The following is a 24,845-nucleotide window of genomic DNA, read 5'->3' as shown; positions in this document are numbered from 1 at the left end:
GAAGGCAGCATCCTTTTTTTTTTTTAATTACCTTTTTTTTTTTTATTACATGATTTACTCAAGTATAATTTTATGGTGTATAATTTAATCAGAATGCTCTGCAGGCAGGTACATTATCACAGCTGAGTATGTTTCCTCTTTTCAGTCTGCCTGAGATGAAGTGGTTGGATATGTTAAAGAAAAGCTACATAATAAGAAGTGTGTAGCTTTTTAATACACTTTTCAGCAGCAGATCTCAAAGTGTTTTAAGAAAAAAAGGTCAAATGTTGCTTGCCTTACTTTGTCCATCTGTGAAATGAGTATAATACCTAAAGACAGAGGGAGGTGAGGATCAGAACGAGTGTCCTGAGCTCTTTCCAGTACAGAAATAGTTAGTTAGATTTTGCCCATTATATCCGAACAAAAGAAATGCATCCGAACAAAAGAAATTAGAGATAACAGTCAGACAGAGTGCTTAAATCATGTTCTGATCCTCTCCATATTTTAGTTCTGCTAACTGCAAAAGTCAGGCATTTATTACGTAAATTCAGAGACATGTTCAAATATAGTTAGATATGTAGCACAATTGTCTAGTTCTTAAAATTCCTCTAAATTAAGGAAAGCCTTCACACTTGAATTCTGGCTGAGTTAGCTGCTACAAAAAATAGAAGACAAAAATGACTTTCACATATGAATGCAACAGAAGAACAAATCCTGTCAATATTTTATCTATAATACACATGACAAACTAACAAGCTTCCAATAAATTAAATTTAAAACAGTTGGGCCTTGGCCTGGCAAACTGTCCAATATCTATGTGGGCACATGGCTGAGAAGAAGTATTCTAGGGTCAGAAAGTTCTTCTTGGCAGTAGGGCCTGCATTCACAGGTAGAATGCAAGAAATCACAACAGTATTCATGCTGCAAATGTCTTTTTGCTATAACTACCACCAACTTTAGAATTACTTTTTCCACTGGCTTAAGTACATCACCATCCTATATAACAGCATCAAGGGCCTTTGGCAGAACAAAAGCCTCTTAGGACTCTTCAGCATCATCTTCTTACTGCTCCTTTACAGTTGGCCAAATCGAAGGAGCAGCTCCAGACACCTTTGCCCCTAGGCTAGCTTTGCTCAACATGTTGTAATCAGATACTGAAAAAACCCTTTGTTCCCCAATTATTTTGTTTTTTCACATCCTCAGAAATGCTCCTAAGTAGCACACTTCTAACTGTAGGATGAGTCAGGGAACACAAATTCCCGATTCCTTTTTCTGGCTCTGCGACAGACTCATACTGAGACTTTTGGAAATACATGTCATCTTTCTGTGCTCCAGTCTACTGTATATAAAATTATAAGACACAAATGTAAAGCACAGTGAGTTCCCTGACAGAAAGATGACAGACAAATTATTAATTTACTTATTATTAACGTACTTCACTATTTTTAGATAAATTGCTCATTTCTCTGTCACCAAAAAAAAGTTTTTATACCTGTGAACACTAGAAAGCTAAATAAGTCACAATACAGGAATGAAACAGATTTGTTTGTCACAGACAACCTCAGAATTGTCTGTTATTTGACTACAAGACCTTTGTAACTGTGATAAGACGTACATGTAGCAGCAAATAAGAGGAGGCAAAGAGTGACAAAAAGAATCAAGGAAATATTCACGTAGAACTTTCCTGTTACCAAGGAAGAGTAAAGACAAAAAGGCTCTAATAAATCTAATTGTAACCTCGAGATGCAGATTAATTTACCTGTAAGACTCTGAAATTGTAACATGAGTTTTCCCAGGAGCAATGGAAAGAAACATCTTTTGGATTTCAAATTAAGCACATTTGTAATCAACTGCGAAGGAAATATGACAGCATGGCAATATGTTTAATATTTAATGTTAAAAATTTAATGACTTACACTTTCAGTTGTCTGCCTACTATAATACACCCAGCAGAGGGCTCCAGGACCCCAGTCTTGCTCGTTGTCCTGAAAAGCAGCAATCCTCCGAAGTTCCTGCAAAATTGGAATTGGAGAGTTGAGGTCTCCTTTGGTTGGAGCAGAAAATCTGGGAGCGGTGTGTGCTTTCAAAGGGGTATACAGAAGTTGTTTAAATTTCTGTAAGGCTCTAAGAATGAACACTCATTGCTGTTTAAAAGAAAAAAGAAAAGGACTTTGTTCTACACTTATTCTAAATTGCAAAAATGGGTCTCTGTAGAGGACTGAAGATAAATCACAATTAAAATGCAGTTTGGTTTAGTGAGAATAAAAGCAGTGGACGAAAATTAAAGCTATGCACTGATATTCTAGGCTTAACAAGGGAAGAGAAAATATTTTGAACAGTCTCAAGGACACATATGAACGTGTGATAGGATTAACTAAAAAAATGGGAAATAAAGCCAGAATATCAAGAAACACATCCCAGTAATGAGCTCCTTTCTTCAGATTAAGCCCCATCACTGCAACCTTTCAAAGCTAGAGTAGACAAAAACTGCAGAATACCATGTAGGGAACATGCCTGCATTAAGTAGGGGGCAAAACCAGGTGGAAAGGATACTTTTTTGTTCTCTAATTTCAATTCAAATATAAAAAAGCAGCATGTGTAACAGTTAAAATTACTCACATAAAAATATCATCCACCCACATACTAAAATGCCACAGAACAAACCTATTTCAAGTACATTATACAACAAGGAGTTAATAATAAGCTGCAGAAAGAACAATTTTCCTCCGGCTTGATTCAACACATGTGCATTATTCATCATGTTTGTGAAAGAATATGAATCCCATCAAATAATTAGATGGTGTGTTAACCTTCCTGGTTTGCAGCAGCCTGTGACTGACACATAGAAGGGCTCTCCAAGAACAATTTCCTGCAATGTCGTTCCCTTCCGCCTGGACCCTCAGTGAAAGGTGTGTTTTGTGTGTTTGTACAGGGAATCCCTGTGGAGTTTTTGTTGGCTTTAGGTCAAAACCCTCTGAATTTAACTTTAAATTGAGGAGCTATTAGATGCCGTATTTGTTCTGGTATCTACTACCAGTACTACAATACTGGTCATCTTTCATTAGTGTAAATGACAAACAAAAAAGGAACTGCCCTCTTACATCATTTTGGATTAGAGTAAGGTGGGAAGGTGAAATATCAAATTGCAGTAAAGTGTGCTAAAAGAGAGACGTCTAAGTAGTCATAGGAGAATTTTAGTGCCATTTTAACTTAGATTTTCTCAGACCTCTGCTTCGAAGCCCAGTGTGGTTTTCTCCTCCCTTCATTACCCCCTGGATAGACTGCCCTGATCATCAGCCAGATTGATGGTCAACTTCAAAGTATTTGTAATAGAAAAAAAAACAAACAGACGTCCTGTCTGTTGTTGTTCTGAAACTTACGATTTACAAATCATAGGATTTGTAAGGATTTACAAATTGTCTGAACTGATGGCATCTGAGAACTCTCAAAATTTCTCACGCGCAAGCAAGTCAAGGAAACTACAAAGCAGACTGGGGCAAAACAAATAAATCCTTAAATTCTGCTAACGAATAGGGTGCCATGAACCTGTGGAAAAAGATGGTAGAACCTCATATGCTCTCATAACATAAATTAGTTTAGAAGTTCCATTCTAGTTCAGTTAAGAATTGACGAGGGAAGTTAGGTCAGACAAGGTAACTGCAATTGTTTCTCTTAGCTTTAAAGATTATTAATTTCTATGGGCTTTACATGTGCTGCTTTATTTTCTTCAAAAATTCCCCTTCCACATCACTGTCATGTAATCCAATTTCCACCTTGTACCTGCTCAGAAGCAGCTGCATTTTCAGCATGTCCTTTATATAGTGGAGTCACACAAGTTGAAACCCATCCTAGAAATTGGAGGCTTGTTGGGGGATTTTCAAACTATTTCCCAAACTAAGGTAAAACCACAGATCAGAGGACAGATAATGCAGCAGTTTATTAGTTTCAGTTAATGTATGGATAAGTGCAGAAAAAAAGTCAAAAGCAGAAAAATTCAAAGACAGTGAATACTCCTACAATGAAGTATGTCCATACAATGTCAAGGGAGGGATGTATATACATTTAAACGGAAATAAACAATGGAAACAGACTCTGCTCTTAATGACACTGGAGTGAGTGTGGAGTGATGTTCCTTACCCAGCTGGCGTTACTCTGGATTTTTCCTGGTACCGCCAAAGGCAGAATCAGGCTCATTTGTTTGGTATTTAGCAACACGTTACTGAGAAGCACGAGTGGGAGAATAACTATGCCTTGCCTAGGATTTTTATGAAGGAAAAGCACTTGGCATCACAGAATTACTTCTCCAAAGCTGCTTCAGGAAGCTCCTACTGTCGTTGTCAGAATGAAGTAAATCGACAAGCAGCTCACCTGGCTAGGGAAGAGGGACAGCAGCCAGCAAGCAGGGCAAAAGCTGCAGTCCTGCCTGGCAGCACAGCTCTGCTGCAACTTCTCCAAGGGCCTGAGGCCACCCTAACGTACAGTAGTCCTCCAACTTGCCAGAATAAAGGAATAAGCAGCGGCTTGTCAAGCGCGGGGTGGAGCGGGGAGGCTTTTTAGCAGAAGAGGAAATGAAGCCAGGAGACTCTACATGCAGGTCCCAACTTCTGCAAAGACAGCAGCTTGGGAAACATCCCCCAAATGGTGCTTCCACCTGACAAGAGCTTTGGCTAGGGAGAAGCACCCCAAGAAGCAGGGCAGCCTTGCCCAACACTTGAAAATGTGCCTTTTCATCAGGGAATGCATCTCTCACACTTGGCAGGGAGGAGAATTTCACTTAGTCTTTATCAGGGTGACTCTGCAAAGCACCGCCATGTTCCTGGGCCCACAAAGACACTTTTGTACCACCAAGGCCTGGGCGTGCTCGCAGCTGCCACCCTGTGCCGTGTTTTCTTTCCTCTCTGCCCTCGCCCAGGTGCTGCCCCATACCCTGCTTGCCTCGGGGCCCCAGCCCGGACACTGGCGGGGCTCTCCAGGGCACACCGGCGCTGGGCAGGCACGCCAGCTCCTCAGGCCTCCGCGGCGGGCGGCTCAGGGCGGGGGAAAGCGCCGAGCCCGGCGGTGAGGAGAAGCCGCCTCGCGGCTCCTGCCCTCAACCAAGATGGCGGCGGGGGGAGCGCGCCCGCACGAAGCCGCTCTACCCTCCCGCGTCCGCCTCTATGACTGGCGGCGGGCGCGGCCACGTGACGCTTTCAACCGCGCTGCGCGGGACCTGCGCCGGGAGGGAGCGAGGCCGCGGCGGGGGCGCGCGGGCGATCAGGTGACCCCTGCCCCCACCCCTACCGCCGGCGTGCGCCCGAGCGGGGCCCCCGGGGCGCAGGTGACCCCGGCAGGCCGCGCGGAGGGGCGGCGGGCCGGCACCGGGGAGCAGCGGCGGCGGCCTCCGGGGCTCCGCTGCCGGCGGGCTGCGAGGAGCCAGCCTGCGGCCCCCTGTCACCGCACGGCCGGTGTCCCCGCGGCGGCGCTCGGGGAGCGCGGGAGCCTGAGAAATCCGGGCGTCTGGCTTAATTCCGGGGTCCGCAACGCGGGGACGTGCCGGCGGGCGTCGGGAGCCGGCTGCTGCCCGGGAGAGGGCCCGGGGAGGAGGGAGGGAGGCGTCTGCGGGCCGGGGCTGGGCAGTGGGGCCGCACGGCCTCTGCGGTGTGAGCAAACGTGCTCTGCAAGCGGCGTGGAAACCCAGCCGCAGTGAGGGGTGCAGGGGGGGCCGTGGTGGTGAGGTGGGGCTCGGTCTGCGCACAGGGCTTGTTTTGGGCACTCTTGCCCGAAATTCTCTCAAGCCCCCCCGAGATAATTCTTGTCCGCTAGTGTGGGGGAACGGACACAGCAAAAACAAGTAACGTCCCAAAGTTGCTCGGCCAATAGTTACGTACGATATTATAGCTCAAGATAAATACCAGCCGTTCACGCCGCGTGGGGCTTTGTGGTGCTTGGGCCCTGGCGATGTGCCACAGGCAGAAGCACGCAGAAGCAGCGGCGGGGAAACCCGACACAAGCTTTCTGGTCTGTCCTGTTAAAGCCACCAGAAACCAGTTCTGTTTCACAGTGGCGATGAGGCCACCAGTGCTTCTGGAATACATCAGTGATGTTCAGAAGCCACTGCAGGCCTTGCTGCAGAAATAGTAAGTGTTGAAAAATGTCCCAACGTGGCAGTGAATTGAAGGCTGACAAGTACACTGTTCTCACATCCAAGTTAGCCTTTCACGTAGTACATTTTATTCCGAAGGATAAAGCTGTACCCTTTGCACTAGGGGAAACAAGTGACATCAGTGATAGCATAAAGGCACCAATGTACAGAGAACAATTCTGTTGTGCTCCCTGTCCAGCTAATTCGGCTTTCCTTTCCCATAAAGGACTCCCTCATTCTTGGCTTGGGCCAAGCAGTCATAGGATGGACCGTCGACTCTTCTGCAGGCACTGAAGTGACTTGTAAGCACCGTGAGCCGAGGTCCTCGCACAGGCAATACTCCTGCTCAGGTAAGGGCCCTGTGTCAGCAGAGCACCACTGAAGTGCAGCTGTCCAGCATACCTCTCAGGGGGAGGGAGAAGTCTGGCCGCTGGCATTACTATCTTCTATTACTGTAATTTAGTGGGACTAAGTTATTAACAAAAGCCTTATTTTAATGTTAGAGCATTAAGCGGTTAATTGTGTTAACGTGCACAATGACTTCAGCCTGCTTTCCCATAGCAACCACACTGTGAAAGTCCTTTCAGGGACTTCTTTAGCAAGCAAAACAAAAAATGGGAACACTGAAATTATGTCTGTAAAGTGTTACTCAGCCTGGAAAGTTTTCGTTGAAGCTAGCAAAGTTTCAGGAGGTAAAGTAGTTCAGTGGAATATAGCTACAGCTCACTCTCTGTCTGTCCTGCAAGTCTGGCTTTTGAGAGGTTTCCTTTGAGGCTGTATGTCACAGGTTACACTGAGAGCTCCTTATATCCCAGGGATCTGCACTTCCCCAAGCACAGGCACGTGCGCACGCACACAGAGAGCTGCATGAGATGTGCTCTGTGCTTTCTCATAACAAGTTTTCAGAGAGAGCACAGTGAACCGTCCCTGTCCCATTACTTACTTAAGAATAATTACTGAAACTTGAGCTAAAGGAACTTTCTCAAGGTGTTTTAGTCAATCCTTCAGATGAATCAGTTTTAACTAAAACTTTCTCTACCCTGTTCTGAGAAACATCCGAAGCGTACAACACCCATCTCCTTCCACTTGCAGAAACCTCGACTCATTGGTAGGCAAATTTATGATCTCATAAAAGTTGATATACATCCAAATGGCAGCTCCTCTTAGCTCAGAAACATTTTCCTGAATTGCTCTCCTCAAGTCTATCTTGTTAATATAAAGTCCAAGGCACAATCAATCATCCCTATCCCATCACATTGACCATTTGAGAATGATTATTGAAATTTGAGTTGAGCCTTCAGAAATGATCTAGCTGTATGCAAACATTTCAGATTTTCACCCTTTTTTGAAGGAAGGCAGGTTCATATGAATTGTACAAAAAGAAGCCAACTTTTAGTGAATATAGTATAAGTGAATATTTCAGACACCACAAGAATAACTGTGCTTTTAGAGTGGTAGTATTTCTGCAGCTGTTTTTAAAAAAAAAAAAAAAAAAAACACAAACCAAATTTGACATTAACATGTTAGGAGGGAAAATGCAAGGATGATGGAGATTACCTGGTTCTCAAGACAGACAACAGGGTGGCAAACTCTGTTGAGCTGCTGGCCAAAGTATCCAAAGTATCTAGTACAGAAAATGAATAATTTTCACATTCACATTTTGAGGACTGATACCACTTCTCTTTGCCTGAGGTGAGGAAATAAGCATGCCACGCAATGGCATGTGGATCAAGTAAACGCTCCTGGTATTTCAAACTACGCCTGTCTTAATGAGGTGACATACAGTGCTCCACTGCTCACTCTTTAATAATAAACCCCTGTGTTTAAAGACTGTCCGAAAAGTGACAACGATTTCCGAGGGTTGAAGGTCTCTTGTTCTGACAGTGCAAAACTGTGAGGCTCTAGCTGAGGGCAGAGCAGTAGGAATACCATTTCTTGACCATATGTTTTAAAAAATAGATTCTGTGCAACGTGTTAAGCAAATTATAATGACAAGAAATGCAGAAGGACTTTCAAACATAATTGAATCAGCTGACAACTACCAAAGTGATCTTAAAATCCACATTGCAATTATGGCTGGAAGTTTAAAGCGATGATGGCACCTTTTCAGTAAAATTGAGCTCTTGGGAGAGTGATTTCTCCTGCCTTTGGGTTTTAGATCGTTCAGTGCATTATAATTCACTCCTCCACAAAACTCTGCACATAGGATAAGCCCTTCTAGTAAATCTCCCCCTTAACTACTGCCGGTCACTGCTGGAAAAATGTTGCATTTGAAGATACAATACATAAGGTGGTGTGGTGTCCTGAGTTATGTAATCCTAAACCTGGCTGTGTGGGGAGGAACATGCGGCAACATCAGTTTGTTCCTTGAAGAATCTGTTTTGAAATGTTTGTACAAAGGTTTTTAATCAGCTCCCTTTATATCAAAAAAATACCCACCGAATCTGAAAGGCCAGAGGACCTTCAGGGCTTGTCTTCCACAAGCCTCATTCGGCGAAGGCCATTGTGCATTACAGATCTCCCAGATGTTAAGTTTTGTAAGGACAGTCTCTTTACCGGGGAATAAAATCTCTCCCCTGTGGCAATAAATGATCAAATGCAAGTGCGTTTGTCTGTCTTGGTGCCTCTGGTTTTATAGGAGCAGAGATGGGTTCTTCAGGTGAACGGGCGATGGCTGACCTTTGAAGAAATACTTGATCACCTACCTGCTTTCTATCCTTCAGTGTAAGACACTGCTTTTGTCATTTAAAGGGTTTCCTTTCTTCGAAGGCAGGCTAAAAGTGGCAGCTTGTCTTCTCTGGATGTAAACCTTAAATCCGAGTGTGCTGGTGGATGGATTTCTGAGATGCCAGACAGAATTTATACCCAGTGGTTAAAACCTGCTGCCTTCTTTTCTGTCACAGATACAGGAAAATAGCTTTTGTTCAGATACAGCATGGTAACTCCGCAGGAAAATACCTGAATATTTTCAAACACTTCAAACCAGCGTTTCCTGTGGTTGCTGGAGGTTGGGGAATGGATTCAAGACCAGTTAGTGACTGGCCATAGCTACAATACTCCTGTTGCTGAATTATTTTTTTCTGTGTTTCTCTTGTCCCAGTCTGACACTTGCCTGCAAGTGCCTTTGATTAAGGAGATGAGTGACTTTGCCTGTTCTATTGATCAGAATAAATTACCAGCAGCTAATTTATGGACCTCACAAAAGTGCCTTTGACATGGTGAATTGTGCTCTGTTGTTCAGGTAATTGGGTTGTCAGGAAATGTTATTGGCTACTATACAGTTATCTCTTATAGAATATTGGCCTGTTTCATGGAAATGGACAAAATCTTTTAGACTTCCAGTTCCCAGGATGTCATGAAGACTCTGAGTAAGAAGGAAATAAGCATTGTTCTTGATAGTAGTGATGGTAGAAAAAACATTTTGACTGCTGTATGTTAATTTTCCATCTCTGATTTCTGTAAAAAAGAAAATTACTTTTCTTGTACTTGCAAGTTCAGTGGGCTTGGTGGTTGCCAGCATTTGCAGATTCAGCTTAAAATGTGGGACAAACGTGCTGCTTAGGACAGTATTCTTGCCAACAGTAAGACTCAAAATCTTATCATTGGCTTTTTGATGTCTGAGAAGGGTAGAAAAAAGCTCACTTTTTTCTGGGTATGTTGCAAAGATGACAAAGATAAAGTGGTTCTGTCCCACCACTACAGAACACACAAAACACACAGAAACATCAAACGGGGAGCAGGAAGGTGTTTTTACACAGGGTTGTTTTTACAGCCAGCTTCCACGCTTGCAGGCCATGACATCTGCAAAAGTGAGAAAAATGCAAACAAAGGATCCTTGTGAGGCTGAAAAATAAAAGAGCTCAGGAGCTCACTTGGGGTGTTTGCATGAAGAGCTCCTACCTGAAAAAGTCTGGGCTGTTGTTTTCCTCTAATGCTGTGAAATGGGAATTTTCTAATTGAAATTACGGGAGACAAAGAAACTTTTTAGCTTAAAAAAGAAACGGGAAACAAATAATCCTTTCTGATTATGCCTTCCCCTGGCTGTTTCTGCACGTGCTGTGTTTGAATACATGTATGTTGGTCATATAGTGGTACGGCATTTTTAACTCGTCGTTCGTTGCCCCAAGTAAGAGGCACATATAAAGATGGTTTCTTTTTTAGTTACTGGGTCTAGATCAGCAGGAGGGTTGATACTAACAGTAGCTGCAGGAAAGTTTAGGTGATTAGATAGCTTTTGTGTTTAGCTTTGAACACAGTGAAAGTTGGAGCAGTTCTATATGAATATGGCTCACTGTTCGCGTCTCGCTGCTGTGAGGTTCTTTCCGTATTTGTCTCCCTACTGCCCCAAGGGAATGGCACTGACACAGGGATTCAGTAAGAGATGGTCCTTCAGGTAGCAAAACCTGTATTTGTTCAAAGCCCTGAAGAGTAGAAGAGCACAGAGTGGGAATATTTAATGGGGAATCACTGCAGGGAGATGCAATGTGGAATGCCATATACCCAGCAGAGCACTTTTGCCTAAACCTGTGTCACAGCTTTCTCCCTCAGTATCAAAAGTCAAATGCCTAGAGCCTCAGTGTCACCGTAGCCAGAGGCAGGTCTAGCTGGCTTGGGTGTGCTCCTCTGGCCAGCCACAAAGGAGAGGAGTGCATGTGTGCTCTTTGCACCTGCAATGGTGGCCAAGCGCAGCGCAGAGCTTGAACGGGCCCCAAGACTGCAGATGGACCTGCCAACAGGCTGCTGGGCTTTGATTCTCTCTAGGTCCTGCAAGAGGAGTGCTGAGTGCCGTGGGGTGGTTTTGTTTATATCCTGCTAGCTCTGGAAGTCTCATCTCTGGAAATGCCAAACCTCTTTGATTCCCACAGGAACACGGGAATTGTCTCTCGGCAACCCACTCGACTGCTCCACGAGTTCTGTGACAAACAGGCCAGGTCAGGTCCTGGTGTGGTTGGAATGAGGGAGCTGCGCTGGTGGGAGCGTGATGACCTTTGGAAGCTCTTTGGCCGATGACTAAATCAGTTTCTCTATATGCCTGGCTAGTTTCCTTCCTTGGAAGAACTCAGTGCTTACACCAGGAGTTTGTCCACCCAGCAGCTTTGTAGATCCCAGAGGGAAGGAATGGTTAAGGAACAGCTTTTCTCCACCCGATTCAGTCCAGGCCCAGTACTGACAGCTGAAGGAGGGCTGTGGGCAGTCCCCTTCTGCCATTGCTTCTGTAGGAGCTCTGTGATTCTTAGAACTCCCCTGAGTTTTGGGTTATCAAGCGCCCCTTGTTGCAGCTGCATCAACTGCAGAATGGCTTATTTACCAAGCACAACAACGGCCTCCTGTTTGGGCAGGATTCCACTGGCAGTCTGTGCCTGACCTGGAGACCTTTGATATTTTGGCTGGCAGACTAGTTGTCTGTGCCCTGCTTGGTATTTCCCTGTAAAATATGCTCTAGGTTGTCCTTTAGGAGACATTATCCTTCCTCCCACTCACATCACTGTGAATGCTTTTAGCTGGAAGGTGCACCCCTTTCCGCACTGAGCGTGCAAACCCACTACCCGTTGCTTCCTTGCCAGACAGCACAGCGTTCCAGCTTGGGAGGTGTCTCTCAGGTCCTGCAGCTGGACACATCTGCATTTCCAGCTTTGCTTCCTGGAGGGGACGATTTAAATGTACGGTACAGCTGCATACTGCCAGCATCAACATGACGAGAAGAGGCCCAAGATACTGGGCTGCTTTGGGCTGGTATTTCCCATGGATCCTCATACTGCTGCTTTTTGTGGGTATCTTTGCCTGCTTTTACCCAGGGATGACAAGACACATTGGAGGAGTTTGTGAATTGTTCTGATGGGAAGAGCACACTTGCCTATACCATGCCTACCTTTTGATCTTGTTGATATTTTGATCTACTTCTTGCCTTTGAAATTACATGGAGTTTTCTTTTTCCTCCTCTTTTTTAGAGAGACATGGAGCTTGAGAGAATCATTCGAGACACCCTGACACGCTTTATCCAGTCCCACATCCCTGCAGCAGACCTCAGGTATGTTGAGATAGGAAGATCCAATATCATTGTTCTAGCTTGAACTCTGCATTAATTGTCCCTCCACACATTATATTGAACTCTGTAGCTTTCCTGTACTTTGTGTTGCTTTTCCTCAAGTCAGATCCAGGATGCAGGTAATTTGCACAGGCTCTGATGGGAATGTGTGAACAACTATCGTTTAGCATTGCAATCCAGCAATGTCATTGCTTTGACGACCGAGATGATTAATTTCCTGTCTAGTAATACACATTAGAATATGGGATTACCTTTGTTCCACAGTGCTCCCAAGGGCTTTCTGAGCAACATAATGCTATGTCAGGGCTCTCCCTATTTTGAACTCTGCCTGCATGCAGAGGTACAGCCACCTTGAGGCTGGACACAGCAGCTGGTTTTGCAGCCGGTGGCAGCAGTGACAGGAGTGTGGAGAGCAGCAAGCAGAGAGCACTGCATCCCATAGAAGTTGCAACTTGACAGAATTTGATGACCTCACCTGAAACACCAGTCAGCATAGAAAAGCCAGGGTTTGAGCACTTGGAATATTTTGGTTAGCTCAGCTGAAGCACCTACAGGAGCACAGCCTCTGGGCCCACGCTGGGGCTTACATTCAGTGCTGCCCAGGAAGCAGGACGGCATGCAGTATTTTATCTGTAAATGATTCCCACTCAACCACTGACCACCTGCTACCTGGCTTTACTGGTGGGATCTGCGCATAAGATGCAGTCCACATAGGTCCTTCTGCTACTCTATTAGAAAGACACAAGGTTAGGGGGAATGGGGATGGACAGAAAGAGAGAGAAAAAATGGACCTGTTGACCCTGCTGCTGTGTCCTGTGTTCTCTCTGTCTCCAGTGGGATGGATGATGTTTTCTTCTCTTACATCACGGGTGTCCTGGAAGAGCTGGGCTCACCAGAGTCCTCCGAGGAGATTTTTGATATGGACACCTTTGTGGAAATGATGGAGGCCTATATCCCTGGTTTTGCAGAAATCCACAGGTATGTGAATGTTACTGCTTTGTATGTGCATGCCATGTAGTGGGGGCCTGGACCCAAGCCCCTCAGTACCATAAATTCTCTTGTTATACCCAGTTGAAGATGTATTAGTACCAAATCTGTGCCATTATGATTAAGTCGGTCTTTGCCTGAATACACAGATGCTAATTCCAGTATAGTTCGCAAGTAGGTTCTTGGACATCTGAAATACCAGTTTATTTTATTTGGCTTCCCATCAAGCCTTGTATTTCTATAAAGAGGTAGCCAAGTAGGATAGGCTACTGCTTTTATTCCTTACACTAATTATACAGCTTCTGTCTCTTGCAGTGGGGATGTTTGTGAAATGATGTTCTCCCTCTCAGAAAGGCTTGGTGAAGCTCGCAACAAAGGTGAGTTACACAGACAGTCTCAGCACAAGAAGGAGTATTCTGCACATGTTTTCAGTCTTAGTGTTTGGAGTTGAGCAGTGTCACAGGATAAAATACAATCTTGTTTGCCACAGTTAGGATCCCATAAGGTAGCCTGAATTGATGGGCAATTTTTTTTTTAATGTTCAGTCGGGTTTTTGATATCAACACATGAGAGGTTTGAGTCATACGGAATACAACACCTCTGTTGAGATCAAATCCAGAGTAATAAGGAAGAAATAGCAGATACAGGGCTGCTTGTTGAAATTCTACTGTAGGTTAATTCTGACAGTGAGGATTTCTGCCTGCCTCTGATAGCCATCTGCCTAAGCGACAGTACCACTACAGTGGTACAGTACTACTACAGTACTACACTACAGTACTACAGTACTACTGACAGCCTGTGTCAGGTGCACCATTAAATAGAGAATCCAACTGATTATGTGTATCACTTCTAGACTTCGAGCATCCTCAAAGCTCACTTCCCATTCACCCATGAACCCTGGCACAGATGCAAAATCAGCAACGATGTGCTCTGGTCTGCACTATGCAGGACTGCAGAAGACTACACTATCCCAATGGCCCTTTCTAACTTCAGCATTCACAGATCAGCTGGATTGCTATATTAATCAGCCCCAAAGGTAATTCCCACTAAAGAACATCAGGTGAAGTGCCTGGATATTAAACCTCTCAGGACACACCAGTCTGGGTTTTGCTTATCTAGCAACATCACTACAGTCTTGCCAGAAGGCTACACAGTGTAGAACAGACAGTCCTGTCTTTTATCTTACTTGCTGCTTTCTTGAACTTGACAAAATCTACTGCTTTGCGCTGGTCCCCTGCATCCTACCCTTTGAGGATCCTGATGGAGCCAGGGTGTGGAAGGACAGCACCATCCCAGTTTTAGAGAGGACAGTACAGAGGTGAAACAATTCTTCTTACAGTGACACAGAAGGAGCCTGTAAAGAGAGATGCATCAGAGTAACCTGATCACAGGATGTGCTGGCTCACATACAGCCTGGGGACTATCAGAGTGTATTCCCAAATTTAAAATCAAAACCACACCTTAGTTCAAAGTTAGAGCAAACACCAGGGAATTCTTAGAAATGTAACAAAAATACTGTAAGTATCCACAGCCACAGCACTAGAGGGCCGAGAGTTGACAGACAGAATTGAATTTGCAAGCAGCCCACGCCCAGAAAGGCCTGGGAATGCAGTGCTCGGGCACTCCAGCGTGCGCTAGCACTGCTTTCCTGCACGTCAGTGTGAGCAGAGCTGCAGCAGTCCCTGCTGAGAGCAGGAGGAACAGCAGTGCTTACCAGTCTTGTCACTTAAGAAGGGATTTGCTTTGGCACACGATGCACTATCAATCTAATGCCAACAGAAAGCACAGAGCTCTAGCCTTAGAGGGACTGTTCCTTAGGAGATATCGCTATGTCTTTAAGAAAAACCTGGCCAAAAGGCTGTGGAAAGCGGGAACGAAGCACCTTCTGAAGATCTGACCGAGAGCCAGGAGCCTGGAGCTGGAGCCTGCAACAGGGAAAGGCTGTGCACTCCAACAGATGGAGCCAGGGCCCAGGTACGAGCACCTCACAGAGGAGCAGGAGCACTGGGGACAGTCACCCAGCACTAGACTACCAGCACCACCTGAGGGCATTTTCTGACTCAGGAAGGAACCACAGCATAGTCTGGTAGACAGCATCACTGGTGTCTGTGATCTCCTCCATTGTATGGCCTGAGCAAGACTGTGTCAGTAAGTGGAAAAAGAAAACTATGTGCTGGCAGAAGAGTATGAGCCACTGCTCTGTCTCATCCTTTCCAACCACTGGAAAGGATGAGCCAGAGCGATGGTTGAGAGAGGCTGTCCCAGTGCCCTCAGAGATCCCACAGCAGCACCGTGGGGATGCCTCTGCAGCGCTAGCCAGGCTCCACCCTGCTTCACCCTGTTCCCCTCGCCTCACTCCACAGTTTGAGCTGGATCACCGTTTCTCTCCCCAGCTATCATGCAGTATCTGCACAAGAAGCAGTCACGCCTGGGTGTCAGTCCTGAAGACGCCAGTCCCACCCCAATGACCTTCTGTGCTGTGCACTTACTGAGCTATACAGCACTGAGTCATTGGCCCAGCGGTCCTGATCCTGCAGCACCATTCAGCATGACCCATGCTACAGGCATTGCAGCACCTGGCAGATCCCCCCCCACGCTCTGCTTGCTGTTTCTCCAGTACTGATCTCTTCCTGCTCTGCAGCGCAATCATTCTGTGTCCACAGCCTTCTAGCAAGTGCTGCTGCTGCGCTTTCTTCTGATGTAGCCACAGGCCACTGTGTTTAGCAGTCCCTTCCCTTTCTGATCAAAGCACATATAACTTCACAAGGTGAGCGGGAGTTCAAGCATTCGCATCCGTATCCAGAAAGCTCACTCCTAAGGAGACACATAGCATGGCCACAGAGATGAGCCAGTTCACAGCAGCCCTACCTGGGGAGGTGATGCTTTGTCCTTGCAAAGATAGAATCCCCTGTTAGCTTCAGGAGTGGGATTTAGTCACGCTTGTAAGGAGAGAGCGCCTTCAGCTAAGGGCAAGCTGAATTTCCTGACAATGCAAAACTAGAGAGGCCCTTTTCAATAGCCCTCTCCTCACTGTATCCCCAACTTAGCTCTGTCTCTTGCTCCAACTAGGAAGGCAATGACTTGAAGGATGGGGTGGAGCTGCTACTGGAGATGTTCCCAGCCTGTACCGTGAGCCAGGCAGAGAAGGCACTCGCCATGGCCTTGGGGAACTTGGAGGAGGCAGTGCAGTTAATTGTGGAGGAGAAGGTGGAAGTTGGCCCAGCAGGCGCGAGTGTGAAGGTACTGTACTCTGAGCTGGGTGGCAGCGGGTCAAGGAGCAGGGCAGAACTCAGGGACACACAGCTGTTCCGGCTGTCCACTGCAAGCGGAAGCTTTAACTGCAGGAACTTTCCGTGCAATGAGGCAGGAGGATCACCCAGAGCAACAGCCCCTCTCCCTCCCTTGGCTGAGTACAGGCCATGCCCACAGCCGAGCCAGCACCCCAGCGGAGCTGTGGCTGGCACCCCCCTTCCCACAGTGGCTGGAGTGCTCCACCAGCAGCTGGGCTCACCGAGCTAGCAGGGGGGTAGCTGTACACCTCACGTGTTTGCTACTCACACACTCGCCTTGTCTCCTCCCAGGAACTGGCACGGCCCCGCAAAGCGCCCAACCACGAGGAACTAAAACAGGTTATCCTACAGAAGTAAGTACCCAGCAGCAAAGAAGCCCTTATTCTGCTCCCAATAAAAGAGGAGGTGGCAGTTTGGGGAAGGTCAGAATGCAATGTGGTCTATAAAGAACTTGGGGTGTATGATGCTTAGTAAGGATGCCATGAAGCTGATTTGGGTATAGCTGAACACATCTAAGCACAAATATAATCATCAGGTGGGTGAAAAAAAAACAGGTTTGGGTTTCTTTTAGAGCTCTGGCACAGAAACAGGTTACCTGCATCAGCTGGGTCACAGCACTGGCTGTGTGTGAGGTTTCAGCCTCCTACAGGGATAGCGTAAATCACAGTACTGTCAGCGGACATCCCAGTTAAAGGTTCAAGACACGAACGTCATGCTGCAGCTCAGGTAACACATGGTAACTTGTAGAACTACAGCAACTCATTCATACCTCCATCCTTGGAGACAGTCCAAACAAGGCTAAAGATATCTTTAAGAGACTGCCTGTACAGCAACACTGGGAAGATTAAATCTCAGTTGTTGATAGTGTGAATTCAATGCATTTAAAGAAACCTCTCTGAAGTCCCCCTATGGACTTCTTGGAAATGAAAGTGGCTTTAGATTGGTTTACCTTTATTCATTTCCAAAAGCATTTAGTCCTCAATAGGAGAACCCACACTGTGGTTTCATCGATCTGCTTTAAGATCTCAGCTTTCATGAGTAACCTCCTGCAGGCACGCAGATTCCACATGTCTATCCAGCTATGTCTTTTCCACTGCTTTATATCCTCCCCAGTGACAGAATAAACAGTTGATGGGCTAGGGAAGGTAAAGCAAGGCAGAATGGCATCCAGACAGAATTAGCATCCCTGTCCTTGCCTGTCTCCCGTGCAGGCTTGTTTCAGAGTGACATGCAAGGGAACAAAAAAGCACCAGCTGTTAGTTATGTTTCTGGGAACTTCACTTTAATGACATTTTGGCAACATCCTGTACTTTAAACATCACTCAAGCACAGGTACAGAGAGCAGATCACCATAGCTGAAGATACACAGGAGCAACTATACTAACTACTGAGGGAGAAGTCATGGTCAGCTGTGCTGTCCGCCTGCTAAACCAGCACCAAAGTCTCAAGAGTAGTGACTCAGCAGTACAGCAAGCAAATGCTTGGACCCTGATGTTTCAGTCACACAGGGAATGAGGTGATGCTTTTATGAAGTTGCTTCCAGCACAGACCTGTTTCATAGTCAAGTAGTAGGTGGAGTGTGAGAGGAACACCATCTCTTCAGGGCAGAAGCAGCCAGCTTGGTCCTGTAATCTCACCTTTGTCTCCTTTGGCTGCCATCACTTGGGCTTAGAAGGAGCAAAGCTGCCCCAATGGCAGAGCACACCAGACCTCGGCACCTCTCTTGGTTGTGCAGGGGCAGGCGGCATTCTCAACAGCCCGAGTTTTCAATACCCTTCACATGCGGCCAAGGATGCTACTCCAGGAGAATCCTGCTGGATTCTTACGAGAAGGACGACACACTTCTTGCCTGTTTCATCCAGAAGGGAACGATAAGTGCTCCTATCTGCAATCTAGGCAAATAAGACACATTGCACAGCCACAAACCAGCCAGCGGAGAAAGGACATAAGCTGTGAATAGCCCCAGGCAATGCATGTTACCGTGTTCACTAAATGCTGCTTCTGTTTCAGATACATGATGGTGGATAGTGCAGATGACCAGAAAACACATCGGCCAGCTCCTCCCAAAGAGGTAAGAGCAGTCCCAAATCACCAGCAGTTTGAATGTCCTTTGGCTACAAGGTTTAAAAATCAGGCTGCAAGACCAAAAAGCAAAGGGGCAGTCCCAAGGCAGGACTGTTCACAGACCCTGCTAGTCAGCAAAGAAGGAAGATGAGCTTAGCTAAGGCGCTGCAGGGTCTGTCAGTTCCTACCATTCCTGACTAGCATGGCTCCTGCTCCCCCCGCATCAGACAGCTTCCTTCCTGGTTTTGGCCAAGATTCCCAACACAAAGGATGGATAAAGCAGCCCACCCCAGAGCACAGCTCTGCTTCTGCTTGTCCCCTCCCTTTCCCTAGCAGTTTGGCTGTCCGTCCACTTGGTGTTAATGTCTTTCCTCTCCAGGCTCCCAAGAAGCTGATCCGCTATATCGATAACCAGGTGGTGAGTACAAAGGGAGAGAGGTACAAAGACATCAAGAAGCCTGAGAGCGAAGAGATGAAGAGAACCTACATCAGCCTCAAACCAGCCAGGAAGTACAAGTTCCACTGACAGCCAGGTCCTCCTGCTCTTCAGCCTCCACCTCGCTGGCCAGGCATGGCAGGATGGACATGTGGCACGAGGGATGAGGGGACTCCTCCACCTGTCACTAACTGGAACTAACCTGGGAGCCAGGACGCTGCTTTCAGCTTCCTCAACTAACCCAGCTGACAAGGAGGAGCCTTCCCTCCTTGTGTAACTGTCCCTCTGCCCCCAGAGGCACACTACAGCAGCTCTCCGGGGCCTGGGCATTCTCTGCTACTCCTTGCATGGGACATTTTTAGATCTAAGATGTGGCTTGTGCTTTTGCAGCAAGCTTTTTACAAGTCTGTGTGCACTGTTGCTTTAAATCGAGTGCCAGTGTTAATAAAGATAATGTGAGTTGGTGTGTAGTTCAGCCGGAGCACGCACATGCTTTACGGACACCGCCTCCAGTCCCTCCTGGGGCCAAAGATAGGAGCAGGGTCATCCTCTCTTCCCTTAATTACTCTCTTCATCATGTTCACCACAAGATGTAGCTGCTGTTTGGTTAACCACCTAGTGGATACGAGGGCTGAGGCTGAACTCCACACCAGAGCTAGGCTCTCCCTGCCAACACAATGTGCAGCACTCCATAAACTCCAGCTGACAGCATGGCCAGGGCTACTGCCATTTCTTACCACTTTTGAGTGCCAAAGCTCCAGCCATGCAACATGGAGCAGGATATAGTAGCAGGCCTGGGTGCTACTGAAATGTTAAGTCAGAAGCTGGAAGAAACAAATGGCAATGACCAACTGCTTTCAGTGACAGCACAGCTAGGTTTGGTCAGTGAAACTGCAGTTAGGAGTGTGTTGCTGCCTTGCACTAGCCTAAACCAGTACCCTTGGCCTGGACAGACACACTGCCAGTGCTGGGGCCATGCCAGCCCTTTGGTGCCAGGCTGGACAGTGGCTGCACGCTGGAGCTGGGCTCACTCTGCCCTCCTCCCGGAGCCCAAGAGGAGGGCTGGTGGCTTTTCTCCTTTCTCACCAGCTGGCCTGGTTTGTTCCCAACAGCTCTGCTGGCATGCCCTGCACACCCACCCCAGGGGACAGTCCTCATCAAACACTCTCCTGCTCTCTGGACAGCTGCCACTTGGAGATTTAAAATACAACAAATAATAAATCCTATCTATTAGCTGGCCTGGCCAAGGCCTGTTCAGCACCATGGTGTTCCTGCAAGTCACTCGCTCTCTCCACGCCACTGCAGAGGGAGTTGCTTTCCCCAGAGGCACCAAGGAAGCCCACTCACGAACACCCAGTGGCTGCTAAACAGCCCCAGAGGAAAAAGTGAGCCCCACTGGGGCCAGCCTCGCCAACGGGACTGACCTCTCCCTCTGCACGTCTCCGCAGCAGCCAGTTCTGGCATCCTCCTGGGATCCCAGTGTTGTGTCAGTCCCCCCCTCCCCGGCAACAACAGTTCTAGATCTGGAGGTTAATGAAAGGGGCGAAGCCAACCACGTCCTGCAGGAGAACGAGAGCCCTCTGCAGCGGAGGCTCCACATCCAGCTCCACCCCACGACTTCGGAGGATGCTCAAGCTGGACTCGGCCACGTTGTGGCAATGCTTCACCTTCAGTGAACGCAGCTTGGGACAGTACTCGGCCAGGACCCTGCCAAGAAAGAGAGCACATGCAGGTTGCAAGCCAGGACTCCCGGGTGCACCACTCACCCTCTTCTCTAATCCCAGCAGCCCAGTGCTCACGACTGTGCCACACATGCACCATCCTTCCGGAGCAGCACCTGGTGGTCCGAGAGAAACTCAAGGGACGTGGTCAGATCCCAGACCTACCCTCCATGACATGCTGGGGAATTCGCTGTTAGCAGAACACAGTGCCTCTCCTGAAGGGCCTGCTAGTGGCTTCTCCCCCAGACTGAGCTCTCATTGCTTTCAGCATGAAGAAAGCTGACTTTTCTCTTGGTTCTCTTCCTCTCCCCACCCCAGACACCTGCCATCCCCACCCCAGCTTCCCATGTTGCTCAGTACCTGATGGAGTCATTCTTGACTCGCAGACACCCCGTGAGGTCCAGGTGCTCCAGCTCAGGGCAGCACTTGGCAGTCTCCTCGACCGCCACGTCACCCACATTGGCATTGACAGCCAGCGACAGAGACTTGAGCCTGCTGCACTTCTGCACCAGGTAGCAGATGGCCTCATCCTTCAGCTGGCGACAGGCCGTCAGGTCCACAGCCTCCAGCGCCTTGCAGTGGTCAGCCAGGCTGCGCAGGGACAGGCTGTCCACCCACTCGCAGTGAGCCAGGGAGAGCCGGCGCAGGTTGGGGCAGCTCAGCGAGATGGCCACCAGCGCGTGGCGGCTGAGCTGGGCACAGCCCTTCAGCTGGATCTGGTGCAGGTGGTGGTTCTGCCCGATGACCGGGAGCAGCTCCCTGTCTGTCAGCCAGTCAGAGCAGTTCTGGAGCGCCAGCTGCTGCAGTACTTCGTTGTCCTTCAGCAGGTTAACGAAAGCAGCTCGCGGGATGGCAGGTCCGATCTGTGTGGGGAACCCAGGAAGAATGAGGCATCCCCCAGGGTTTCAGATCAGCCTGATCCTCACCAAATACTCTGTTCCCTCCTCTCTTCCACTGTGACAGTGGTGACCAAAGCCACCCCCTCTCCTCAGCCCAGGGCAAACCCTGCCGTCAGCTCTCCTTCCCTCATGCCAAGGCTACTGCCACAAGCTAGAAGATGCTCTGGCTCCTCCACCCCCCATCATCACACCTGCATTTAAATACTCATGATGAACGCCACAGCTCTGCTCTCCAAAAACTCTTTGCTAGACCACTCTGTGTCCTCACAGAACAGCAGCTACTCCTGTCTTTCCAAGTCCCAGGCAGTGTCTCCCAGGGCCAGCACAAGCTTTCCCTGAAGACCAGGCACAGAGTTATCTCCCGTCAGACCCACCCTATTGCACAACGTCTGTGAGGACTGACAGGCCGTGCCGCTCAGGAGCTGGCTTGTGTTTCTGCCAGCCAGTGCCCCATAATGGCCTGGGTGGAGCTTCCAGGCTCACTCCTCCCAAGGCCTCTTGCTAAAGACACTGGCATTGCTGGGCCCTGAATCACCGTCTCTCCTCCCTGAGCCCATCTGTCCAGTCTGACACCCATTAACCCGAGCTCCTGAGCAGAAACCAGCCTCCTTGCCGGGGGTTTCTTCTCCCCACATAGTCAAATGCTCCCCTGCTAGCTCCAGGGCAGTAGGACATTTGTCTCCCCCAGCCTCAGCAATCCAATACCTGGCTTGAGTCAAAGCAGCGCATGTTGGCCAGGTACAGCTGGATGAGAGACTGGAACGACTTGCTGACCCTCTGCAGGCTCAGGAGCTGCTGCAATGGCAGATGACAGAGGATATGTGGAACCAAGATGTCTTCCCAGGGCAGGTCCAGGAGGCATCCCCTGGAGGGGTTCAAACTCATCATCAGACACCAGGGAGCCAGGCTATGCTGGGAGCCAGGCTAGATCACCTCACACCTACTGCCGGGTGCCTCTAGGAGGAACAGCCAGAAAGAAAGACTCAGCGACGTCTCCCACAGTCAGCCCACAGGGTAAAGCCCCTTGGCTAGCCATCAGCGGGGCACGCACCTGCCACCTGCGTCACCTCCTCCCCAGCCTGGGACGTTCACTGCTCAGGCATCCGAGTCCACCTGCCTGCACTGCCCTCCAGGAGAGCTCGGGTGGGGCTTTCCACCAGCTGCTTAAGAAGTCCCTGTCCCTCAGCGAAGCAGCAAGCGACTGCTGACACCACCCGCGCGGCAGCCGTGCCTAGCTTTCGTGCCTAACCATCACCCTACCCGGCAGCTGGTCTGCTGCATCCGGCGCCGAGCCACTCGGGCACCGTGCGAGAGGGAGAGGGCAGGCACCTGCTCCTTCCCGTGGGGAGTAACAAGGCTCCGGGCTCCCCCCAGAGCGGGGACACAGCACCTCTGCGGAGATGAGGCCGCAGCCTCGGACGCCAAGCGGAAGGGCAGGAGCCGAGGAAGGGGTAGAGGGGAGCCGCGGTTAGACTCGGCCCCAGCAGAACCGGCAGCCGGGGGGCGCTTCGCCCGCGGCCATTCCCCCCCCCCCGCCGCCCCCGGGCCCGGTTCCCGGGCTGCCCCGCCGCCGCGGGAGCGAGGGGGCCGCGGGAGCCCCGCCGGGGCCTGCACACCCCTCCCACCGCCCGCAGGGCCCCATGGCGAGGCGGCAGCCCTGCCCCAGCCTCCCCCTGCCCCCAAGGGCCGCCCGCCGCCCCCAGCCCGGTACCTGCCGCCCCGCCGGGGCTCCCCCGCCCGCTCCATACAGCTGCGCCTGGCCCCGCCCCCGACGCCGGCGTCCAGCCGGACGTCACGCCGGCGGGCGGAAGTGCGCGCGTCCCACCGCCCCCGGCCCCGCCCCCTTACCTCGCCCCGGCGGCAGCGCGCAGGTCACCGGGGCTCGGCCGGGCGGCACGGGGAGGCCCGGACAACGGCAGCCCTCGGGGAGTGCTCGGCCCTGCCAGGCCGGGGCACCGGGCGGAGGAGAGCGACTCCAGCGCTGCCGGCGGGGCAGCGGGGCCCGGCGGTCACAGGTCCCACCGGTGCCCCAGCGGCTCCCGCAGGCTGCTCCAGCGGCGCGGCGCTCACGCCGGCCCCGGTACCCCAACTCCCCGTGCGCACCAGCTCCCCCGAGCACACCACCCGTCCCAGTTCCCCAGCGCGCACCAGATCCCCGGTGCACTTCAGTTCCCCAGCGCACGCCAGTTGCCCCAGTTCCCCAGCGCACACCGGTTGCTCCAGGCCCGCGGCTGCCCCGGTTCCCCGGTGCACACCGGCTGCCCCAGTTCCCCGGTCCCCAGCGCACGCCCCTGCCCCCGGCGGGCGGGCTCGCGCATGCGCAGCGCGGCGGCGCTGTCCGTTCAGCACCACGCGGAGCCGGGACCCGCCGGGACCCGCCGCTGCCGGTGAGCGACGGCACCGCCCCCCGGCCCCGCCAGACCCCCCCCGGCCCGGCCCGGCCCCCCGAACCCCCTGCCCGGCCCCGCCGCTCCTTCGGGCTCTGCCGCCCCCTCCCCGCCCGCAGGGGTGGAGGGACCCCCGGGAAAGGCCGGTCCCCGAGGCTCACACCCCCCACAGCATCCCCGACCGGCAGCCGCTGGGCCCCGCTCCTCCGTCGGTACCGGGCTGTCCCCCCCCGGGCCTGGGACGGGATGGCACTGCCCGACCGCGGCCCGCCGCCCGCAGTCCGCATCCCCCCACCTGCCAACCGGCTCCCCGCGCTTTGCTCCCCCGCCGCTGCCCCGCCTGTCCCCGGAGCCCCGGGGAGCGAGCGGGGTCCGTCCCCTTGCCGGCAGCCCCCGCGGAGAAGCGGCCCGGCCTCCCGCCGGCGCGGTTGCCATAACGACTCCAGGCAGGGCTCCCGCAGAAACAGACGCTGCTGTTTCCCCGCTGCCGGTGTGCGGGGCAGGCACCCCCGCTGGTACGGCACTCCCACCGGGGCACACCCCGCCCCAGAGCTGGCCCTGGACGGGTGACCCCACCCCTGGCTCGGGTCTGAGCCCTGCACCTTGTGCAGCACCAAGCTGCTGACCACCGCTGGCAACAGGCACTATAAAAAGATCCACCTGGCAAGAGATCCGGGCCCACACACAGTAAGCAGGTCCCAGATCCCTGGTCCCAAATCCCTGGAACAAGTCCCAGGCTTCCTGGAAAGCAATGACCTGTCTATGCACCCTGATCTGCTCATTCCCTCCCAATGTGGAGGCTGGTTTGGGGAAAGGTCTTCTTACCCCAGTGCCTGTCCTCTGGGGGTAGCTACCCATGCTGCCTGTCTGACCCTGGACGTGTAGCACCTGCCCCTTGAGGGTCCCAGTGGCTCC

The 24,845-nt window shown here is 50.3% G+C and overlaps 2 protein-coding genes across 7 annotated transcripts; one reads left to right on the top strand and one right to left on the bottom strand.

Annotated features, from left to right (window-relative positions):
- Window positions 1–5,137: 5,137 nt before the first annotated feature.
- CUEDC2 (CUE domain containing 2) lies at window positions 5,138–19,019 on the top strand. Of its 3 annotated transcripts, none has more exons than XM_075154527.1 (11): window positions 5,154–5,236; window positions 6,327–6,450; window positions 8,739–8,824; window positions 12,049–12,128; window positions 12,981–13,124; window positions 13,449–13,510; window positions 14,974–15,107; window positions 16,203–16,373; window positions 16,715–16,776; window positions 18,434–18,494; window positions 18,867–19,019. In XM_075154527.1, the coding sequence occupies exons 4-11, from the start codon at window positions 12,055–12,057 to the stop codon at window positions 19,011–19,013; spliced, it is 855 nt and encodes a 284-aa protein (XP_075010628.1). In that variant the 5' UTR covers window positions 5,154–5,236; window positions 6,327–6,450; window positions 8,739–8,824; window positions 12,049–12,054; the 3' UTR covers window positions 19,014–19,019. The 3 variants fall into 3 exon arrangements, with proteins under 3 accessions (XP_075010627.1, XP_075010628.1, XP_075010629.1); XM_075154528.1 differs by having other exon boundaries at window positions 8,739–8,840; window positions 12,051–12,128; XM_075154526.1 differs by lacking the exon at window positions 8,739–8,824 and having other exon boundaries at window positions 5,138–5,236.
- FBXL15 (F-box and leucine rich repeat protein 15) lies at window positions 16,373–23,315 on the bottom strand. Of its 4 annotated transcripts, XR_012674290.1 has the most exons (5): window positions 23,255–23,315; window positions 22,249–22,408; window positions 21,005–21,507; window positions 20,348–20,630; window positions 16,373–16,452 (listed from the first exon to the last, which is right to left on the bottom strand). XR_012674290.1 is itself a non-coding variant. In XM_075154521.1 (4 exons), the coding sequence occupies exons 1-4, from the start codon at window positions 23,287–23,289 to the stop codon at window positions 20,441–20,443; spliced, it is 888 nt and encodes a 295-aa protein (XP_075010622.1). In that variant the 5' UTR covers window positions 23,290–23,315; the 3' UTR covers window positions 19,699–20,440. The 4 variants fall into 4 exon arrangements, 3 of the variants coding, with proteins under 3 accessions (XP_075010622.1, XP_075010625.1, XP_075010624.1); XM_075154521.1 differs by lacking the exon at window positions 16,373–16,452 and having other exon boundaries at window positions 19,699–20,630; XM_075154524.1 differs by lacking the exon at window positions 16,373–16,452 and having other exon boundaries at window positions 19,699–20,630; window positions 22,249–22,499; window positions 23,255–23,307.
- Window positions 23,316–24,845: the final 1,530 nt, after the last annotated feature.

This window comes from Calonectris borealis, chromosome 7 (assembly GCF_964195595.1).
Source record: "Calonectris borealis chromosome 7, bCalBor7.hap1.2, whole genome shotgun sequence".
In the NCBI taxonomy this organism is placed as follows: Eukaryota; Metazoa; Chordata; class Aves; order Procellariiformes; family Procellariidae; genus Calonectris; species Calonectris borealis.
This window is presented reverse-complemented; position numbering and strand designations above follow the sequence as displayed.